The sequence below is a fragment of the Taurulus bubalis genome (genome assembly GCF_910589615.1).
Source record: "Taurulus bubalis genome assembly, chromosome: 1".
NCBI classification, from domain to species: Eukaryota; Metazoa; Chordata; class Actinopteri; order Perciformes; family Cottidae; genus Taurulus; species Taurulus bubalis.
The window spans coordinates 37,847,170-37,867,778 of NC_136589.1; the positions used below are offsets into that span (position 1 = coordinate 37,847,170).

Below are 20,609 nucleotides of genomic sequence, written 5' to 3' on the forward strand. Positions count from 1 at the left end.
GACATCACTGTTGGGTGTGGTTTCAGGCGCTGCAAAGCACATTTCTAACCACACCCAGTTCAGAGGTAAAACAGGCTTCAAACCTTCCACCAGAGAAAGCAGCAAAACACTGCTTGAAGTTACTCTTTACTGTAATGTTCAAAAGAAGCTTCAAAATTAAGGTGAATTTTGGAGGCCGAGTGCAATCCAGGAAGGCGGGAATTGACGCAGAGTAGTTTCAGTTCACTCAATACACACAAAAAAACTGGTCAGTCATGTTTTGATTGAACAAGCAAAGCAATTTATTTACAAACGTACACACAGGTAATAAGTGCACCCATGAGTCTTTAGTGTGCAACTTATAGCGAAATCTTTGGGCTTGCAAACAGAAATAAGAGCAGTCATTTTTTCACCTTAAATCAGCACAATTCTTGCTTTTTTTCAACAATTTGGTTTCACGTTGTGATCATTTCAACTAGAATATCATCAATACTTGGAACAGCATTAAATACCTTTTACCTCCCTCAATACTCTGTGGTATGTTGTGAGAAAATGTCATGATAAAACAAAAAATAAATCAAGTTGCGATACATGCCAAATGAATGGAACGGTATTTTTTTTTTTCACATTGGCTGTCAATTTTTTTCTTTTTTCAAACAACTTTTGTTTTCAAAATCAACAAATGCCGATTCAAGTTAAATGAACATTTTTTATCCGTCGTTGATCCCTGTTGGGATCTCGTTTAGAATTTTACTTCTCCTTAGCGGTCAGAGGTCAGGTCAGATAAAGGGTCCTGAAGCCTGCAGTGACAGGGTCTTAGTCCGAATCCTTCAGCTGAAGGACATTTTCCCTCAATACTGGAGCACCCTGCTGCTAATCCTGATCACGGTTTAAATGGAATTTGTGCACTCATAAACACCTTATCTGCCTTCCTGACCCCGTTACAGCACCGTAAATGTGCTCGCAATACACTCTAACATAGAGCACAGGAAATTTGACATTGATAAAAGTGGGTCTGGCAAGCATTTGACTGGTAGAAAATGAATGGAATACTTCAGTGAAAATAGGAAGTCCCATTTTGTCTGCAAGCACCTGAATGCAAACAATCAATACTTTTCATGCGGATAGTTGTGGCTAGAAACTGTGAATATAATATACCATAAGAGAGAAAATTCAAACGGTAATGATTGTGGTGTTTATGAACACAGCTTATTTTTCAGGGTTAGCTTATTAAAACTCCGAAAAAATGTCCCCCAATGTCTCACAATAATCAAAAAGTGCACTTTTAAGATGATTTGCGAAAAGATGAGTCACTCTGAGGAAGCCCAGCCTAAACGAGCCTTAAAAAAAGCTTTTGTTTAAATTGTATGCAGGTTAGGAGGCAACCAATTTTTTTTATAAAAGATAGATTAATGAAAAGAGATAATAAAAATGTTACAATCGTTGGTTGCTTTAACTGAGATAAAAAGTTCACCATCAGATTCAAACAAAAAAAAAAAGCTCTCTTAATCAACAAGAGAGCTCTAAAATGTACAAAGTGAAGATGATGACGTAAAAACATGCAAACTAGAAAAAACACCTGTTTGCAGACGATTCAACCCTTTTTTTTTTTTTTTTTTTTCAAAAGTCTGTGTAGTGATGATGAATGTAGAAGTCAAACAAGAGGAGGAAAGTTTTAGAGTTGCGTGTCCATTTGGCTGATTCCAGGTCTCTGAGAGGAAGGAGTGCCGCCGGCTGCAGTCGAGAGACACCCGGCGGTTCCTCAGGGCCGCCAGGCGGGGGACGAGGAGAGAGGTGGAAGGATGCAGAGGATCAGGAGGAGGACCTGGAGGCCGTCACTCCTGATGGGTCACTAATGCTAGGAGGTCTGCAGGAGGCGTCTGTAGTGGGGCATGATCTCGTGTTCGGGCAGGTGCAGGTTGAACTCCAACGCCACCAGGACCGGGAACTCAAAGGCTATCAGCTCTCTGCGATTCACTCTGAACCTCTCTTCCAGTTTCTACCAGAAAAAAGAAAGAAAGAAAAAAAAAAAGAGAGTTAATATTATATAGATATGTGTGACCTGCTATTTTTAAAAATCAGCATTTCGTGAGGATTGGCACAGAAGATTTGGACAAGAGAAGATTCCTGATTGGATGTTTGACAGACCTACTGTTGATGCAATCACTATTCTCTGCAAGCCAACTAGAAAATGGTAGCAGAGGTGAAATGTTAGGATTTGACAGATAGTAATACCGTTTGCAGTTCTGCAGAAATCAGAGTTTAAGGGGGGAAAGTTTGCAACTCTTTCCACTCCACTGATTTTACACATTAAAGTTGGTTTACTTTAATGAAGAAGTACTATCCATGCTCTGGAAGGAGTTTTCTGAAGTGTCATCAGAGTTAGCTCAGGTTCGGCTTGAGACCTCAAACTGTGTGCTCGCAGCACTGAAATATGTTTGTGAAAAAAAAAAAAAAAAGTGATTTCTCCGGAATCAATTTCCTTGTTATTCAGAAGAATCCAGACAGTTTGCACTATGTGTGATTTGTTGACTGTGATTTGAGTCATCAAAGTATGACGGAGGCGTCGAAGTTATGATTTATGGAGGTGCGAGTGAGGAAAACGTACGTCTATCAGGAGCTTGGCCTCGTGCTTCTTGAGATCGCCGCCAATCTTGGCCGCCAGAAGGACACAAGCTCCGGCGCAGAGTTTGCGATTCTGCTTGTTTAGTTTGCCTTGAAGCACGAGTTTCTCAAAGTAGACGAAAGCCATGGCCACCGTCGGCTCCTCGTAGCCACATTCATCCTGGGCCAACTTTTTTATCTCCCTTTTCAAGCTGCAGGGAGGTGAAGAGAAAAGGGATAAAGAAATAAGTTAGTGGTAAAGAAAAGAAACCCAACAAAGTTGAATCATCTTTGTCTTCAAACATGCTTCTTATGATGATGTCCGTTTTACCTCCTAATCTTGCTTAGTGTCAGCCTTATGTGGGGGAATTTCTCCTTGAAGGTTTCGTTCATGCCCTTCTTGAGGTCAGAGGGTTTGACGTATTCAATGACCGTGGTCTGAAAAGGAAAACCAGAGGTGGTGTCAAAATGACCAGACTTTCAGCACTGGGCAGCGTGACTGGATCCTCACACACCAGTGTTGGATTCCACGGTCTCACAACATGGCTTTACCGAGGGCCGTGTGTCGTGTCACTGGAAGGATAAGTCTGGTTATATTATGTATCGTTCTTATTGTCAACAAATTCCATGTAAAAAAGTTGTACAAACACTTAAAATATCCACTGTTGCACTGGGGGACTTGTTCCTTCACTACAATGATCATATCACTGTGGATATTTTGAGTCATACACTTTTTTTTGTGCTTGTGAGTATTTACAGCAGCAGAATGATGCATCAATCAGTTGATGAAAATTAACAATTTCATAATTTACTCCTGTTTGAGTAATGCCAGATAAAAACTGCAGTGCCCTGCCGTTTGGCATTTTTGGGCTTGGGCCTGCAGACAGCACATGGATGATAAAAAAAAATAATATTGAGCACATATTTGGTTCTGTTTTTTTTTTCATAGGATTTGTTCAGGATAAGAAGCTTTCCGTGACTTCGTCAGCGACGCGTCTGGCGTCCATTAGATGACTCTGTTTGTTATAACATGCTTTGAGTAGCAGGTGGGTGAGTCACATTAAGACCGCATAATAACCCCGCAGAACAAAGTACTTTTCTAGCACTTTGCTAAATCCACAACTTAAATGTAAGACCTTGTAGAGGCAAAAGGAATATTTTTCTTCGTAACAAGAACATTCACCAGCGTTAAAGATGGAGGAACATAGCAACACGGTTAGTCAGACAGGGCAAGAAACACAAGCAGTATTACTGTAACGGTGAAAATCAAATAAATATTCCAAATGTTCTTTGTAAATACTTTTTGATTCGACTTTGACCTCCCGTACTAATAGTACACAGGATTATTACAAACCATTCGGCTTCATCCACTTACAGTTTGACCTCCAACACTTGAGCCAAATGATCTAAACCACTTTTTTAGGCTTGTTGGCAACTCAATTAATTGTTTCATAATATATTATATCATCGAGAAAATAATCTGCAGATTGATCGACAATAAAACATATCGTTAGTTGCTCCTCTGCTACAGTGAAGTGTTTTTCTAGCATACAGAAATGATGCTGAACATACAAAACTAACACCGACGTTGGAATTTTCCCATTGCAAAGTGTTAACACAATGCAACGGTGCTAAAAAAAAAATATAAGGATGACTCTCGAAATGCATCTCTTTGAGTATGAACAATGGCGTCCACACTGAACACCACGCTCCCGATCGTGAAGCATGAAGGAGAACGAATGCTTGTTGACCGTCTTCGCCCGAGAAAAGAACATGAAAGCAAAACGGCTGAGACGAGAAAATGTGTGACCGTGTCTCACACTAACTTGTCACCACATAAAAACACTTCATAATTGCATGTTTTTACCTTGAGGACACAAATCAAAACAAGCCACGAAACCAACCACATTCAAAGTGACTGAAAATAATATTCATAGTGTTCTCGGTCACACACGTTTCCTCAATTGCTTGCAGAGTACAAAGACTATCATTATCCCCAGCTTGAAAGCTGTTGCTTGAGTCATGTCTTCTAGCCAGTGTTCAATCTGTGAAATGATGAGAATGTACTGGTTCCATTCCTGTAGTAAACACAATAGCCATTGTTGTGAGACGCTGGGTTTCGTAATTGGAGGAAGAGGGGAAAAAACAAACAAACACATAACCTGGCCTTGACCTAACATTTCAGCGACGTCATTCCTTGTTGTGTATTCTGTCCTCAGGACAGAATAAGGTGGGAGTCTAGTTTATTTTTCTCAAAAATCAATGAAGCGTTTGTTCTTTTCTGGTAAAATAAGAGAGGTGTTATAGCTGCGATGAAAACACTATGCTAACTGTTGCAACTTAATAGCTCCTTCCCACTCGACTGGGGTACATTCTGTGTATTCATTCGGGTCCCAGAAGGTTGGAGAGAGTGACCTTGCTGATTAAAACCTTCCGAAACATCCTCCTGGCTCCTTTTCAAAAACTAAATAATACATAATACAATTCAGGAAGATCTTTAAGAAAGAAACTGTCAATGGTGTGTGATTGTTCTCGATTGTGGTGGGAAAACTGAGCACAAAAAGGCCCATAATGACAAAAATAACCATTGGAAAAAAACAAAAGCATCAATAGTGAGATATTGTCGGACATTTCAACAAACCATGTCAAACCAGAGGTGGTTCAAAGACATGGCTGCATTTGCTGCTGTTGTTGTTGGTATAGGATGCGTTTCTCACCATGTATGAAGGGAAAATGAGAACTCTCTTGTGTTTTCCACAAGGCCACTGAGGGTCGTCCAGCAGATTAGGGTCGTACTCGCGGAAGTCTCCCAAATCATTCCCTGCCACGGATACAAAGAAGAAGATACCATTTGCACTACAGTTTCCAATATATAAAAAAAAAACACACTGGATGAAAGGAAGAAAGTGAAATGCTTGTTGGGAGTCGACTGACCTGTGTCTAAGCTGCTCTGGTTGCTGTTGGCTCGGCCCAAACTGAGGCTTCTATGGCTGGCGTTGCGAGACTGAGAGAAGGACGAGGTGGAGTCGATGGTGTTTCTTCGACCACCCAACACGTTAGTGGAATACAGGAACTGCGTGTAGGACACAGTCTGCAGACACAGATGTAGTTATACAAGCAGTTTCATAACAGCCTAAACAGAGTTGGGCTTTCCATTAATCTAAACAGGTTGAACTGGTGTAATGTATCGTTTTTACTTGCTTGTCAAAGCAGAAAAAGGCACGGTAGCAATAACTTTGAGGGCGTGTCAGCTTGTGTCAAAGTGTATCACCCCAGTGAGTCAGCAGGTACATAACAGGAGCCTGGAACCTACTTTCCTAAATTAAATGCAGTTTTTAATAATGTGATTAAATAAGTCTGAGATTTCATGTTATGACAAAAAATGCTGGTTAATGCTGGTTGATTTATTACACACATTCGACACACTCAGGAATGAGAAGAGACTGTGAAAAGTAGTTCAGAATTACGTGTTTGCGATGTAGCTACCATACTATTCGCGACCACTTTTGGAAGGTTTATGAAACGACAGCATACAGGTTTCTGCCTTGCAGGTTAAAAGCTAGCAACTTTAAGCTAGTCCGGGCAACAAAAACATTTTATATATTATACATTTTTTCAAACTGTTGAAAATTAACACTGACGTTCAAAAACCTAGTCATTTGTGTAAAAACTTATTGCAATAACTCAGATTGCATATAGTGCAGTAATGACGCTGATTGTCATTTAGCATGATGCTACTGGAGTGATAGATCTGCTATGCACATAAAAACAATAAGCTTTCTGCAAACAGATTATAATTTGCCCCAATATTAAACAAGTTGTCCTCTTCCCTCTCAGTGGTGGCTCAGGGTAACTTTGAATAAAACTAACAAAAGTACTAACTACTACACATGACAAACCATTGAATGAGAGTAAATCAAATATCATGTACACAATAGAAAATGATGCACCAATACAATATTCTTTTTTTAAATGATTATTTAGGGTGAATAGTCTTTAAATATAACTATATTCCCTCTCTCCACACGGCACATTTCTGCTGGCATCTCACCTTTCCATCAGCTCCCAACTCCACTCCCTCCAGCCCGATCACCATCTCCTTGGCACTGACGCCTCCCGACGGGTGCCGCTGACGTCCTCCTCCTTCCAGCTTGACCTCCCTAATGAACACAAGACCTTTAGAGCTTTCACCGTCCATACAAACCTTCCTACAGCTTCCTTTGACTCCCATCCCTTTCCTTAACCTTCTTGCTTCGGCCTGCTCTTACTCACCTCCCTACCTCTACCTCACCGATAGGTCCTGTATCGACCTGCACTCATCGGCTGGTCTAGTTTCTGTAATTGCCTGCCTTTGGTTGCATCGGAGGACAATCAGAAATAAAGAGCAGCCTTGGGAGGAAGGATGGAGGGCGAGTACAGTTTCTTTCTAGCAGGTTTGGTCTCTTCCGACTCAGCTGCTGCCTCACCAAGGCCAGAAATTCCCCACTGCTGTGGGAGATTTGCTGGAGGTCAAATGTTCTTCTGAAGTAGAAAACTGCTGGAGAGTAAAGTGTGTCAGTGGAGCAAACAGTGGAGCGCCCTCGACTGCACACATTTTGTATTGGCCATTTATTTTTGTATTTAATGTCTGCTGCTGAGGATGTACAGTAGGACTGGAGCAATCACATGTCAAACACAAAAACGTGTGCCCATTAAGTCATTGCTCAAGCAAACTATATACTAAGATATCCTAATTCAAAGTGGACATTAGTTACTGCCAGTAGAGGATACCGAGCGTGTGTGTGTGTGTGTGTGTGTGTGTGTGTGTGTGTGTGTGTGTGTGTGTGTGTGTGTGTGTGTGTGTGTGTGTGTGTGTGTGTGTGTGTGTGTATGTGCACGGACAAAGGAGGTTGTACACCTGCAGTCCACTTTATTCACACTCTGGTATCAGTTATTCAGGATGGCAAAGAGGTAACGGCAAGCTGAAGACGCTAATCATTTCAACATTAATGATGAAAAAGGTGGTTAGGAAATGAAAATGCTCAAAACATAAATGCAGAATTGCCTTTGTAAGAAGACAATGCCAGCCAAATATCCACTTGTGTTTGTAAACATGTGGCTAAAATAAGGCTGAAGTTAATATTACACAATGTGGTTTAGTTCCAGAATGTCAGCAGACATTAAATCGTAACACTGTCCCGTTATCTTTTCTCGCTCAGTCATGCTCTCCGTTTAAAAATGGTGCCCAGATAAATAGAAGAAATGACACGGTCTGCCCTCACATGACTCTCCAAGTGTTTTGATGGTATGAGGGGCGAATCTGATAGAATGCAAACAGTGTTGGCAAACGGGCACATCAGGACACGTAGTTGATGGATGCATCATAGACATGGAGATCCCCAGGCAGCAGACGTCTCACAGAACAGTGGAGATGAAACAAAACGGAAAAAAGAGGGGAAACATTTTAGAAAGCTTTCAAAAAAAAAAAAAAAAAAAAAAAAAAGGGAGCTTTTCTAAGAAGCGATCCAGAAAAGAAAAGAAAAATGTTGTGCTTCAGTCTGCTGAGAGTAAGGAGAAATGAAAGGAAAAATATAAGAAAAGCTGACGTTGATTTGTAACATGCATGGACAGGAATCACTGGCTTCAAACATCTGTATGTTAGTAGCGTTATATTTTAAGTGCTCATCACGCTCTGCCAAATGCTTAAAAAAAAAAAAGACTAAAATAATCTTGACCCTGGCTGGCTACTTTACTACCAAATACTTTACAGCTCATATAAACAGTTTCAAGTTGGCTCGATTGACCTGTAATAATATTCCCCTGCAGTCTTGTCTGAGCTTCGCCCATTAGACTAAACTCATTAGAATCACTAAATAATATTTTATTAATCCCAGTGAGGAAATTTCCTTTGCGATTAACCCATCTAATTGTTTACGTCGGAGGCCAACTGTGACTTCAATGCAATGCCGGGATCTCTACCTAACATGCGTGTCTCTTAGGGTCGGAGAAACTGAAGCATATGGGGCCACCCATGCAAACATAGGGAGAACATGCAAAGTCTGCACAGAAAAGCCACAGTTGACCCCCAAGCGGGACGTGAACCCAGAACCATCTGCGTGTCACGAGACTGCGACGCCCCATAAACGGATGTCCAATCAAATAGTCTTTTAGTCTGCAAAGTGTCATGTTAAGTTTGACATTTTGAAAAAAAAAACGCATCTATTTGCTTTCTCCTCGACAGTTAGATGAGGAGATCAACGCTCACCGCCCTCCGATCTTTATTTACTTGGTACAAATACAAAGTGTAAAAAGTAAGGATGCATCTATCCGACTCTTCAGTGCCGATATGATAGCTGGTCTTCAGGTATCGTCCAGTATAGAGCACCAATCTGATACCAGTGTTTAATTAATAAGCTGCATGCCTCACTATGTGCGGTTGGGATCATTCTTGTATGTGTAAGGCAGCAGGCTTAACTTAAACGTTGCTTTCCTAACTTTGTCAAACAAACTGAAACAAATAAATACATACCGCTAGGTATAAATCTGCTGAATTGTTATTTATTAAAGTAGTGATATCTGATACGAGGTCAGCCTATTGTAATGGCTCCCCGATCCAGCTATTTGGGTCAGTATCGGGAAAAATGTGCATATTCACCTTGCTTCAGTCTTAATGTGAAACTCAGATAGCCATCTTATTGCTATGGTTTCATAGCAAACAGACCGATATGTGAGAGTTAGTGTTTTTAAAATGACGCTTGGCAAGAAAGCTGATAAGTGTATTTCCCAAAATGTCAAACCATTCTTTTGAAATCAATGCTTTTCTTCATGTTATGTCCCCACAAGTTTTTTGGCACCATGTGCAGTTCCAACACGTGTAAACCAAAGTCTAACTGTAAACTGTCAATTAGCAGCAATGAGCTTTTAATTGGATATCTCTGGGGGTTTGCTAACCCTCGACCTTGCATTGGCTGGCTTTGGAAATTCCACAAAAGGGATTGAGCCTTTTATACCCCTCACTAAGCCCTGGTGTGAAGCTTTTATTTCTGTGCATTGTATTCTCTGGCGCTCATCTGTGCCCTTTTCTCTTTCACTTCCTCCAAGACACACCAGTTCATGTGACTGGGCGGGCGTCACAGCGGAGGCTGCACCAGAGCCATCCCATGAAAGCCAGGTGGGTTCCCATTACATGGAATCAAGAGTCTCTACAGCAAAAAAATGTTTTTCTTCTAAACAAGGCAAAGATTAAACAAAAAGGGTTTCTTAGAAACTGGCATGACCGTGCACAGGACACGCAGCAGAAACTCCAGTCGGCCAGCATTGTGGATAATTAAACCAGTGGACAACACATGCAATAAATTAAGAGCTAAAGTTTCTAAATCTGAAAACAGGAACCCCGCCGGAAAAAGTGAGTCTTAAAATTGCTAAAAAGCCAAAGCGACAGTTGCAACAGACAAAAATGGGTTGAATTGGAACAAAAAAGGGAAGGGTGGCTAAAAGCCATGGGAGCCATTAGGGGAAAAGCAAATACAAGCAACAAGCACTGGGCAACAATTAACAAAATTAATGTGTTTAAGCCCATTTCAGCCCGCTGTTTATTTATTGATCAAACCTTAAATGGTAAAAATGCATCCACCAAAACCAGCCCCTAGCAATATATGCACCAGTCATCCACAGAAGAAAGAGCGACGAGAAAACAAAGGGAAAGAGGGAGCACAGGCTGGAGGAGGTTAATAAGTTCGGCATGCTGTAGGATACATACCCTGCTTGGCTACAATCTCGATAGGGCAGGACAGAAAATACACTATAGAAGGATCTTCTGCCACTGATAAGGACTATCCTATAAAAACAAAAATAGTAAACAAGCTAATCAATATCTATCTGACAAGATCCACAGGTTAAATTTGGAGAGAGTGTGTAGTAAAAATAAGAATGAGGAGAATGAGATGAAACTGTGTGACAACTGTGTTTGTGGTATTGTAGCACATGTAGCATGTAGTCAGGGGTTTGGAGGCAACAATGATGCATTTTTCTTAGGTTACTTCAGTCAACGTTGGCTATTTTTAGAATAACTGTCCTAGTACGTGTGTAAAACATGCACGCGTGACTAGAGTCAGCAGCACGTGGGGAATAATAATTAGAGTAACACTTATTTTAATAGCTGCAACTCACAGAAACATAATTAATCTCACTACTTGGGACCATACTCAACATCGGACATAAACAACGTGTGAGTCACCGCCTGTTTCAGCATCAGTTGATCAACAAGCAGTTCTTAATAGTGTGGGAAAAAAATAAAAAATCCAGCTCACAGTTATTCCACATCAGATGTGGCTGTGCATACGAGTCCTGATTTAACAGGATAAACTCATCCAGAGGGTGCACTGGTTGTCTAAACAAGAGATACTGTACTAACATCTGGGAAATGATTTCCTCAGAAACTACACTCTGCATCACAGAATACCCCGTAAAAAACAGCCGACTCAATTAGATTTAAAATCCAAAGAATGTGGCGTTGATAACGGTGAAAGTCCCCAGAGCAGTAAACACTTCCTGGGACTCCTGGCCTGTATTAAAAACAACCATCTTTCCTTTGTTTACATTCCACACACCCAGTAACACATCAACATTAACACCACTGTGCCATTTTTGTTTTAACATATATTGTGTACTGCATACATGCTTATGTGCACTGTGATACAATGATATGTGGCTCTGCGTTTAGGAGTGAATTCATGGTGCGATTATGATTTAACAGTGATCAACTAAAGATTTAAATGAAATGCAATCAGACTATACTCCTGTGTGAAATGGAAAGGATTCTCAAGCGCCTGCATTTCCTCTATGGGTCAGAATGACATGCAGTGAATGGGCCAGGGCCGCTTGCCTACGATGTGGCTTGTAAAACATCCACACTGCAGTTCATTGACCGCGGCAGCCTGCCATTATCCACCGAGGACTTGTATTGACTAAGTGGTGGCGTTGTTTGCCTTCATACCTTCCATTGCGAATATCATGTTGCCTCATGCTCTTTATGAAGTGGATCTTCTTGAAGCTCTTTGGTCGGGGGGAACCCGATAGGGTTCGGCATCTAGAATGTAAAACAAACACAAAACATCAGTACCTCAAAAAACAGAGAATCCCATTGGGATACATTAAACTGAGCTGAGTGTCAGAATCGTATATACAGTGTTAGACAATGTGAGCGGTATTTCAGTGCAGTTCGCTACCTGCGTAGAGGAGCATTCTCCTCAATGTCCTCTAGCGTTTCAAGCGAAGAGCGCTGAGAGATGAGTCTCCGTCTGGGAAGACAGACAGAGATGAAGTTAGGCGATATGAAGAGACATCATGGTACCAAACACAGGACCAACTGCACTGCAAAACAGCTTAGAGGAGGACTTACGCTGGCAAAATCAAAGATATAATCCCTCATTGGGATCTCTTTGCCAAACACAAATAGACCTGCAAAGCAATTTGAATAAAAAGGTACAGCACTAAATCAAAGTCAATTCCACAGCACAGCAATACCTAAAATGGCAAGAGTGGGCGTTAAAAATCAATCCATTTTCCTCGCAAACTGAGGTCAGTCTAGCTTTCAGAATAAAACCAAAGCATCAGCAATCACAGACGAAATCTCCATTTACCTACTTTGTGTAAATCAATGGGTCAATAAGTGGGTAAAGCTGCTCTAAACCTCACTATACTTTTGCACAACTACTGAGAAACTGAACAGCATGGGATATATCCATCTCACTTATTTTCCAGCAAAATACTGTTTGTTGGTATCTTTTGAAAATGTTTAAAATGTGTGCCATACCATAGACAAGTTCTAGGTATAATACCTTTCAGGATACTTTGGTACTATAGAGGCAATATTAACAAAATGTGTAAAACTGCATGTATGAATGTACCAGTGTTTTATTAAAAAAATATTCTTAAAGAAAATCTTTTCTGAAGGAAATGTTTCTTGATTTAGACGAAGATGTTGTTGAATAAATGACGTAAGAATTCGACGATGCATACAATGCCAACTTGTAATACTCAATGTCACAAACACATGTCATTCAGTATTCAGAAAGCATTTTGGTTCGATACAAAGCCCTGAAACTAAACTTTGACTGAGATCACTGAGGCCGTGGCGCAAAAGGTAAAACATCGGTGTGAAATCATCACCCATCTCCGTCTGTTCCGTGTGGTTCATTTACAAAAAAACAAGTCTTGGCCGGTCGAGTTATGATCATCCATCAACACCACTGTGTGACTGAGTGGTCAATGATCGCTCCTCAATCTGGCATCCGTCACAGAGAATTTTCCAGGATCAGCGCTAGTAAGAGGATAACGAGCTGGCTCGGCAAGCACTTTGTGTAACACATTTTGTCACAGATGGCCTTTATTTTACACTTTGGTTTGCACGACTCAACAGGCTAAATCTGACGGGCCGCTTCTACAGGATCGGCTGCCAGCAAAAGAAACAAACCCACATATGGCAGCCAAGTAGGCCTGAGCGGTTCCAAAATTAGATTGTAATTGTATGTTTAACACCACAATAACAACATAATCCAACATCATTAATCCGTTTTATAAAGTGGCTACATTTAAAAAGTAGCGGAAACACTTTAGTAGTCAAATAACTAAAACATGAACCATCCTCCCAAGGGGTCCATCAATAAAACTGCAGCAGCAGAGTAAGTTTGCAAACAAACGTCTGCTCACACCATGCATATTTGATTTAATCTTGGACTACGCAATTATTTTTCGCAATGGGATGCTTTAGAGCCGGCAGCACCATGACAGTTGCCCTGACCCACCGCCTCTTCACTGCACATTTCATAAGGGGGAGACGGCGGAGTGGCTGGTTAATGAACGACAGAGCGTGAGGACAGATTAACAAAAGATGACTCCGTCCTTGAGGATCTCCCAGGGTTTAAACCAATACAAGCCGAGTGAACATAGTAGGTCTGAGGAGACGAGGTGAGACAAGTATGTACATGAGGACCCAGACAACAAACCCAGAGACATCACGCCAGCTAACCGTCTGCACTGTATATTATGACCCAAATAGTCGGAAACTGCGAGGAGCAGAATTAAACACTCTGATAAAGAGCACAGATAACAGCACATGTTTCTGTCCAGAGTGGAACAATAGACAGCCGACATGGTTGTTATGAAGGGGCGTGACCTCTGCCTGATGGTCAGCCGGGTGAATCGTTTGTGGTCATGTGATTTATTGTCTTACATCATCCTTCTGATGGAGGAGCTGGATCGGCTGGATAAAGATCTGAGACTACAGACAGACAGTCAAAGAGGATGTATATCTTATGTCAAAAGAAAACATTTCCATGTTGTAATGCTTCCATATTTTGATAGATTAAGAGCTGAAACAGGACGTTGGCGTGAAACATACGACTGTTAGCTAATGAGGATGTAAAAAAATCACCTCATCTGACTCTTTAATCCCAAACTGAACTAAGTCTCCAATTGAAGGCTTAACTTAAAGCTGTGCTAATGGATATCTCTGTACGAATAGATGGTTGAAATGACTGTAAAGTAATGTGTAAAGTGAGAGGTATCACACATAGCATGGAACTGACAGATCATTATATAACAACACTGCAGAGCTCTTCAGAGAGCTTTACAATGTTTCAGCTTTTGGATTTTCGGGCCAACAACTATATTGTTTCGGTGCGATCTCACTGGATGCAGCAGGCAGCTGTTTAAAAAACAGACATTAAGCACGAGCAGCCGAGCATGAAACAGCAGAAAACTATTTGCATCTAGCTCTGAACATAATGAAGCATTTTGTCACCTAATGAGCCCGATACTCCTCAGGAGGTGGTTGAGACATAAAAGAGTGAATATTTGGCATTCATTAGGCAGCCAAAGCTCCAACTGGGTGGTAATATTCAGCTGGATTTGTAGGCAACGGTTTGCTAATACCTTTGCCAAAACAACTTTATACTGTAATAATAATAATAATAATAATAATAATAATTATTATTATTACAATAATAATAATAATAAGTGTTTTCAGCTAGTTGAGCTGGCCCCAAGGTTTGCATGTGTAGCTTCTTAATATATGACTCATACACACATTGAAAGAGTAATTGTTTGCTGAAATCATTCCTCCTGTCCCTACTAACTGTGAAGCGATTACTTCTTAGGTTAGAGAGGTCGTACCAAATCCACATTTCTTGCTCCAAGCAAAACAAAAAACTTAGCAGAAGTTTCAGGCCACGCCCATGAGACTTCAGAATCTTGACTTAGACAACTCAAGTGCGTGTCCATCAGAGCTACTGTCTTTTTAGTACAATTTCCTCTTGGCTTTATCCTGGACAGTGTAGGGATGGCAACAAAAAGATGGGATTTCCTACTAAAAAGCTTGCAACGTTGCTGCTGATGCCTCATATAAGCTTTAGCTGGATTTTCGCAGAAAAGGAGGAACGTACGGTAGATTTGTGTCACATCATTTCCAGCCACCAAGAGCACTCAATCTACATATGGGTATGAGGTTTGCATTAGGAAAGACAGAGACATCCAAACATGTCCTTTGACTCAAAGAGTGTTACACTGTATCCGCAACATGTGCCAAAGAAGAAATAACCTCTTGTTGTAGCCATCTGTCTGCAGTCTGTGGGACACTTTGTCGTTGTTCCAGTCCAGAAATCTCACTGAATTGTTACTGATCCTTAACACTCATTCACTAGTGGGCCCAAGGGAAGGTTCCCACTTCATAAGGTGAGGACTTTGAGCAGATTCAAGGACCTGTCGGTCGACAGCAGCAGCAGGACGTGCTTTTAATGCAAAAGATGTTCTGCAGGCCTGGAAACAATAACACTGGGCTGGCAACTCATTCACAACTAAAGGAACAGTCTGTATTTACCCAGTTTGACTTTAACAGAAGCTTCAAAGAAACCTCGGTATAAATCAGTGGCAACAACAAGCATCCCTCAGCATCTCCAACACAATCCCTGCAGTTGTTGCCTCCAGTGATTTTTATTTAAGCACGTTTTTATTTAAGCACGTTTGATATGTACCCCATGTACCATTGAGATGTTTCTACTGCAACACACTGCACATCCTCTTGCAATGAAACCGTTTACAAAAGGCGATGGATAATCCTGGCCCAGCAGTGCCATGCAACGATGCTGTAAAACTCAAGTGGACTATTTAGATGTGGAGATTAAACGGTTTCACACGTACTGCCCTGATGGCAGCTTGCCACAGGACATAGTCTTCCATTTTGCCGGAGAGGCGCCGAGTGGAAATAAATGCCACGTTCTGGGCTTCTTCGCACAAATACAGCAAAGGCTACATCAGAAATGTGATTATTCTGAAAGGGTGGAAGAAGATAAATCCAGTCAGAACAGTTTAGTCCCTCTGATCCTCAAACACACAGAGTACAAACAGGATGTATCAGCGGATTATAAAAAAAAAAATGAATGGGCAAAAAGAGAAGTTAAAGAAACAGACAAATAAAACTGTTCTATTAGCTGTTCAGAGTGAGAAACACAACACATGTTGTGGAAGCTTAACTCCCTGGATTTAACTTATAAGTCCATAAAGAAGAAGCTGACCCTTGTTACTCCATCTCATCCTTGAAGTGGATTTCTCAGTCAAAACCATAAACCTTGTTTTGAGAGTGTTAGTTGACTGCTCAAACACCGAAAAGGAAAATGAAGCATTCTTACATAATCCTGGGATTATGCCAGCCATGACCTCAGCGAACAACAATCCACCTCATAACCAAACAGTATGTGAACCGATGACACAAAGCTCCACCGGGCCGGTATAATGACATGTGCTGCTTGTTTTCCAGCCGCAACCTTCTGCTGTAAATGCTTGTAAAAATACTGTTAAGAACATTATTCACTCTGCACTACCCAACGGAATTTAACTAAAAGAACCTGGATATGTGTTATGGGGAAAAGGATGAAATGAGCTGAACACCTGAGGCAGACAAGGCCAGATGGTAATAGGAATGCTATATTTAAAGCTGCAGCTCTTGGCGTGCCAATTCATGATGGATGAAGGTTGAGGCGTGGAAGGAAAGCTGAACACCAAAACATCCATCGTTTCCATGCATTAGATTCTGATGAGGATATGGTCAAAAGCAGCTTTGGCCGTAGAACGTCTCTTTTGGCAGCACATCAGAGGCTCCGCGACTTCCTGAATGGGAGCAGGACTGAACGCTAAAAGTTTGGAGGGGAGAGTGTGTGTCGCTGATGCCTCTGGGAGAGGAAGTGGACAGAAAATACAGAGCGCAGAGCCAGGCTGCTTCTCAGAAAGCCTGGGCATCCTGCCTCACCCAGCCAGGGACTTCTGGACACGTTTCCACCAGCTGACCTCAGAAAACAAGCCGGGCACTGTGCAGGGCGCTCGCCGTCGGAATATGGCCGCGCTCCAACAGGTTGCTTACTTTTCAACGTTATAATTCATTTTGGGGGACATCCTCTAAGCACATTCCAAAGGCACGGTTTCACGACTGAGAAATGAGATGTTGAATCGTTTTGTTGGTACCAAACGATATCAGTCTATAGCACAAAAGGATGGGAAACTGGCAGTTTATGATTTATCGAATCATTTTGCCAATATTTGACTGCATGTCATTCAGGAAATGTTCTCGCAAGGCTGCTTGTGTTTAACATCTTTGGCTTCTTTTGTTACATGAAAAATGTTTTTATTTAAACAAAAAAAAAAAAAAGTGTAGTAAATATACATTCATGAAAATGTTAATGATACCCTGCCAAAACTGTGGGCGCAATTAATTATTTCTATAAGTTTTGTGAATGCACCGTCATTCATACATAACACTATCATACCATATATTACATTACATATACAGCATGCTTCCCTGTTTGAACCATAACTTTGTCATTTGAAGATTGAAAGTTCATTCTTGACCGTGAACACAGCAGTCGACAGAACAATTTCTCCACAGGGTCCATTCAGTATTTTTCCTGGAGCTTTCAACCGTATCACATGATCTTTCTCAACAGGGGGGAGTTTTCTCAGCTGCAGTGGAGTTGCAGATTTTTAAATTTCCATTTTTTTCTAGGCTCTTTACCGACTTCTCATCCACGTTGGCACAAAAGTTGAAGAACAGCTAATAAGGAGGACTGCCGTTTCCAAAGCCAAGAAGGAGCTGTCAATCTCAACTTTTGCGGCAACATGAACAGGAGGACCTTAAATGTGCGGGGGAAAGGAAAATATAAACATCTTTAATTCCACGATAACTGGGCAAACACCATCTGCAGAGGAAGATTGTGAGACACGGTTGAGAACTCCAAAGAAAACAGCAAAATGGAGTTTTGTCAACTTCCTTTTGAGCCTCTGTTTTACTTCAATTCTGTTTCATACAGTTGATAGATTGTGCTTTATTGCAAGGTGTTTACAATGGTTGCTTATTCCTCGTACTTTGACCGTCAGTAAACTGTAAACGGTCTCTAAGAAAATTAATAGATTTTAAATGAATAACGGTGTCTTGAGCGTTAGAAAACATATTAAATGCACTTCTTTCACTATTAAAAACGACAGATTAAGAGGTTCGAAGGGTTTTAGTTTGGCAACGCAATTTCTATGGAGGTCAGGAAGGGGAACTAAACGGCGATTGAGTGTTTCCCTATGAAGCAGAGCTTCCTGAGAAGTCTGGCAGGGACACCAGAGTGAGGAGAAAGACTTCGGTATGAGGGGGAGGGGGCTCTGAAAGGAAAGCAGAGCCGAGAGGATTTGACAGCAGGTTCTGACAGTTAGGGAACCATGAGGCGACTGCTACCGACAGCTGTCCTGCGCCGAGGTTAGACCTTCCAAACTCTCCTTGGGCCTCCAGCGTGAAGGCCAAGTAGCCAGAGAGGACAACTAGAAGACATCCACATGGAGCAGCAAGCCCCTGTTGTTTATGTACAGTAGCTGGACAGGAGGAGGAGGGGGGGGGGATGGGGCTAGAGTTACAGCACCTTTGCACCGCGCTGAGGAGAAGGAGACGGCAGGTGTGTGACAGGGTTTTGGAATGACATTCAGGTCTAGTACATTTTGACAATGAGCATGAGAGCAAGTAAACAAAAACAGAAAGAAAAGAAACAACTTCTGGAGGAGTGCTGCCGAGTTCTCTCTCCTCTCTGGGGAAACTAGGTTACAGCTGCAGCACTTCAGTCACACTGCATCCATCCATCCAGCCATCCCTCTGCAGAACAGTGAATCATAAGACTATGACCTCCTGCATGCAGCACATAAACAAACAGCTGAAGTTCATCCTTCTGCTGCGTTCGTGACCGCAGAAAACGTAAAGACACCTTTCCAAAACAGTCGGCTTGGAAAAGAAAAACTGCAAGAAAACGGTTCCAAAAGTTTATTCAGTGGTTCATTCAGGGCCCTGGTTAATGTGAGGAAACAAAACACAAACATGTATTGCATTGGAAGTGTGCCAACTTGAGAAATTAAGGAGAAGAAGAAAAGAAAAAAAGAGACTTGATGACCTACTGTAGGCTGGTGGTGAATGCAAAGCAACACAAATAAACTGCACTAGAGGGTTAGTCCTAATAATGAGTTTACCAAACTGTGTTTTGGAGCTGGGACAGGGTTAAGTTGATGTTTGCGATGTTCAGCTTAACGGCCTGACTGTGCAGATCCTGCAGACGAGATTTGCCTCTTTATCATCGCGCACACACACACACACACACACACACACACACACACGTCACACTGCATGTTCCCAAAACGCCACACGCCACCGTGCACGCGGTTACCTTGATCGCTGCAGCTCTATCGCAGAGTTGGCGATCTGCACGCCCTCCAGGCTGTAGTTCTGCGAGGACTGCCTGCAGTAGGCGGCGGGGAGGATTCCCTGCGTGTACGTCTGCAGCCTCCCTCGCGTCGACGCCGGGACCGCGGAGAACGGAGAGCTGAACGTCGAGGAGGGCAAGAAAGCGTCGCCCTCCGAGTCTGCAGCCGCCGCGGCGGCGGCACCAGTCCCGACACCGGCCCGACTGCTGGCGAGGAGAGCCTGGTTTGCGAAAGCGAGCGCCTGGGCGGCCGTGTTCGCCGCCGCCGCCGCCGCTGCCGCAGTAGCGGCAGCGGCAGCGGCGGCGCCAGCAGCCCCGTGCGCACAGCGCTCCGGAGAAACCAGGCTGCGTCTAGTCCTAGCCTCAGGAGAGTCCTCCTCCTCCTCGGTCTGGTTGTCCGCATCGTCCTGCACGGGTCGCCCGTCCAGAGAGATGTTGCTGAGGAAGGACAGCGCCGCTTGCCGCCTCCTCGGGTCGATGCGTTTCCGCGTATGTTCGATGCTGGAGTGCTTGATCTGCAGCGTGGACGTGTTGCTGCTGCTCGTGGCAGCCGCCATGGTCCGCTCCCAGTGGTCCCAGTCCCCAGCAGTGGCGGTCTCTCACCTCGCCGTCATCGATATGCTGTGTTAATCGGGCTTGTGTTGGTGAATGGTAGTGGCCCGTCGTTTAAGTACACGCGTCCAACTGGGTGAAAACAGGGAGGTCACGTGTGTGCAGTATTGTGGCAGCACACAGAAAATGTGGACCAATGGGCGGTCGGGAATACATGTGTTTTTTTCTCTCTCTCTCTCTCTCTCTCTTTCTCTTTCTCTCTCTCTCTCTACCTTTTTTCCTCACTGCTGAAGCTCCAGTGTTTTGCCAAAATGACATAAACTAAGCACGGTTTCTCTTTAAAACAGTCCCACCTGCACAATAACAGCCCGGGAGCAACATTTCCATTATGCATCGATTTGGAAAAACACATTCCTCCCAAGAAATGTGTGACATAATGGCAAGAACGCGTCTCTCTCTCTCTCTCTCTCTCTCTCTCTCTCTCTCTCTCTCTCTCTCTCTCTCTCTCTCTCTCTCTCTCTCTCTCTCTCTCTCTCTGCATGACTGGTTTCAGTCCAGCGTGACGAAAGATGCGTCCTCAGTACACTCAAGAAAAGAGCAGTTTGTTTGCACAGTGACCAACGGCCGCTGATAGAAAGGGGCCTGGCTCTGGATCCTTTTTTATTTATTTGTATTGCACAAGTCAGCATTTCTGCAGCAATTGCGCCATCTGTCTGCTTG

General features: G+C 42.6%; 1 protein-coding gene across 1 annotated transcript; it reads right to left on the minus strand.

The window, feature by feature from the left end:
* Positions 1-565: 565 nt before the first annotated feature.
* On the minus strand, positions 566-19,894 carry cables1 (Cdk5 and Abl enzyme substrate 1; the record flags this gene model as incomplete). The annotated part of the gene is made up of 10 exons (XM_079231215.1): positions 566-1,978; positions 2,588-2,795; positions 2,915-3,021; positions 5,301-5,404; positions 5,518-5,674; positions 6,635-6,743; positions 10,322-10,399; positions 11,558-11,650; positions 11,790-11,861; positions 19,302-19,894. The coding sequence occupies 10 exons, from the start codon at positions 19,892-19,894 to the stop codon at positions 1,838-1,840; spliced, it is 1,662 nt and encodes a 553-aa protein (XP_079087341.1). The 3' UTR covers positions 566-1,837.
* Positions 19,895-20,609: the final 715 nt, after the last annotated feature.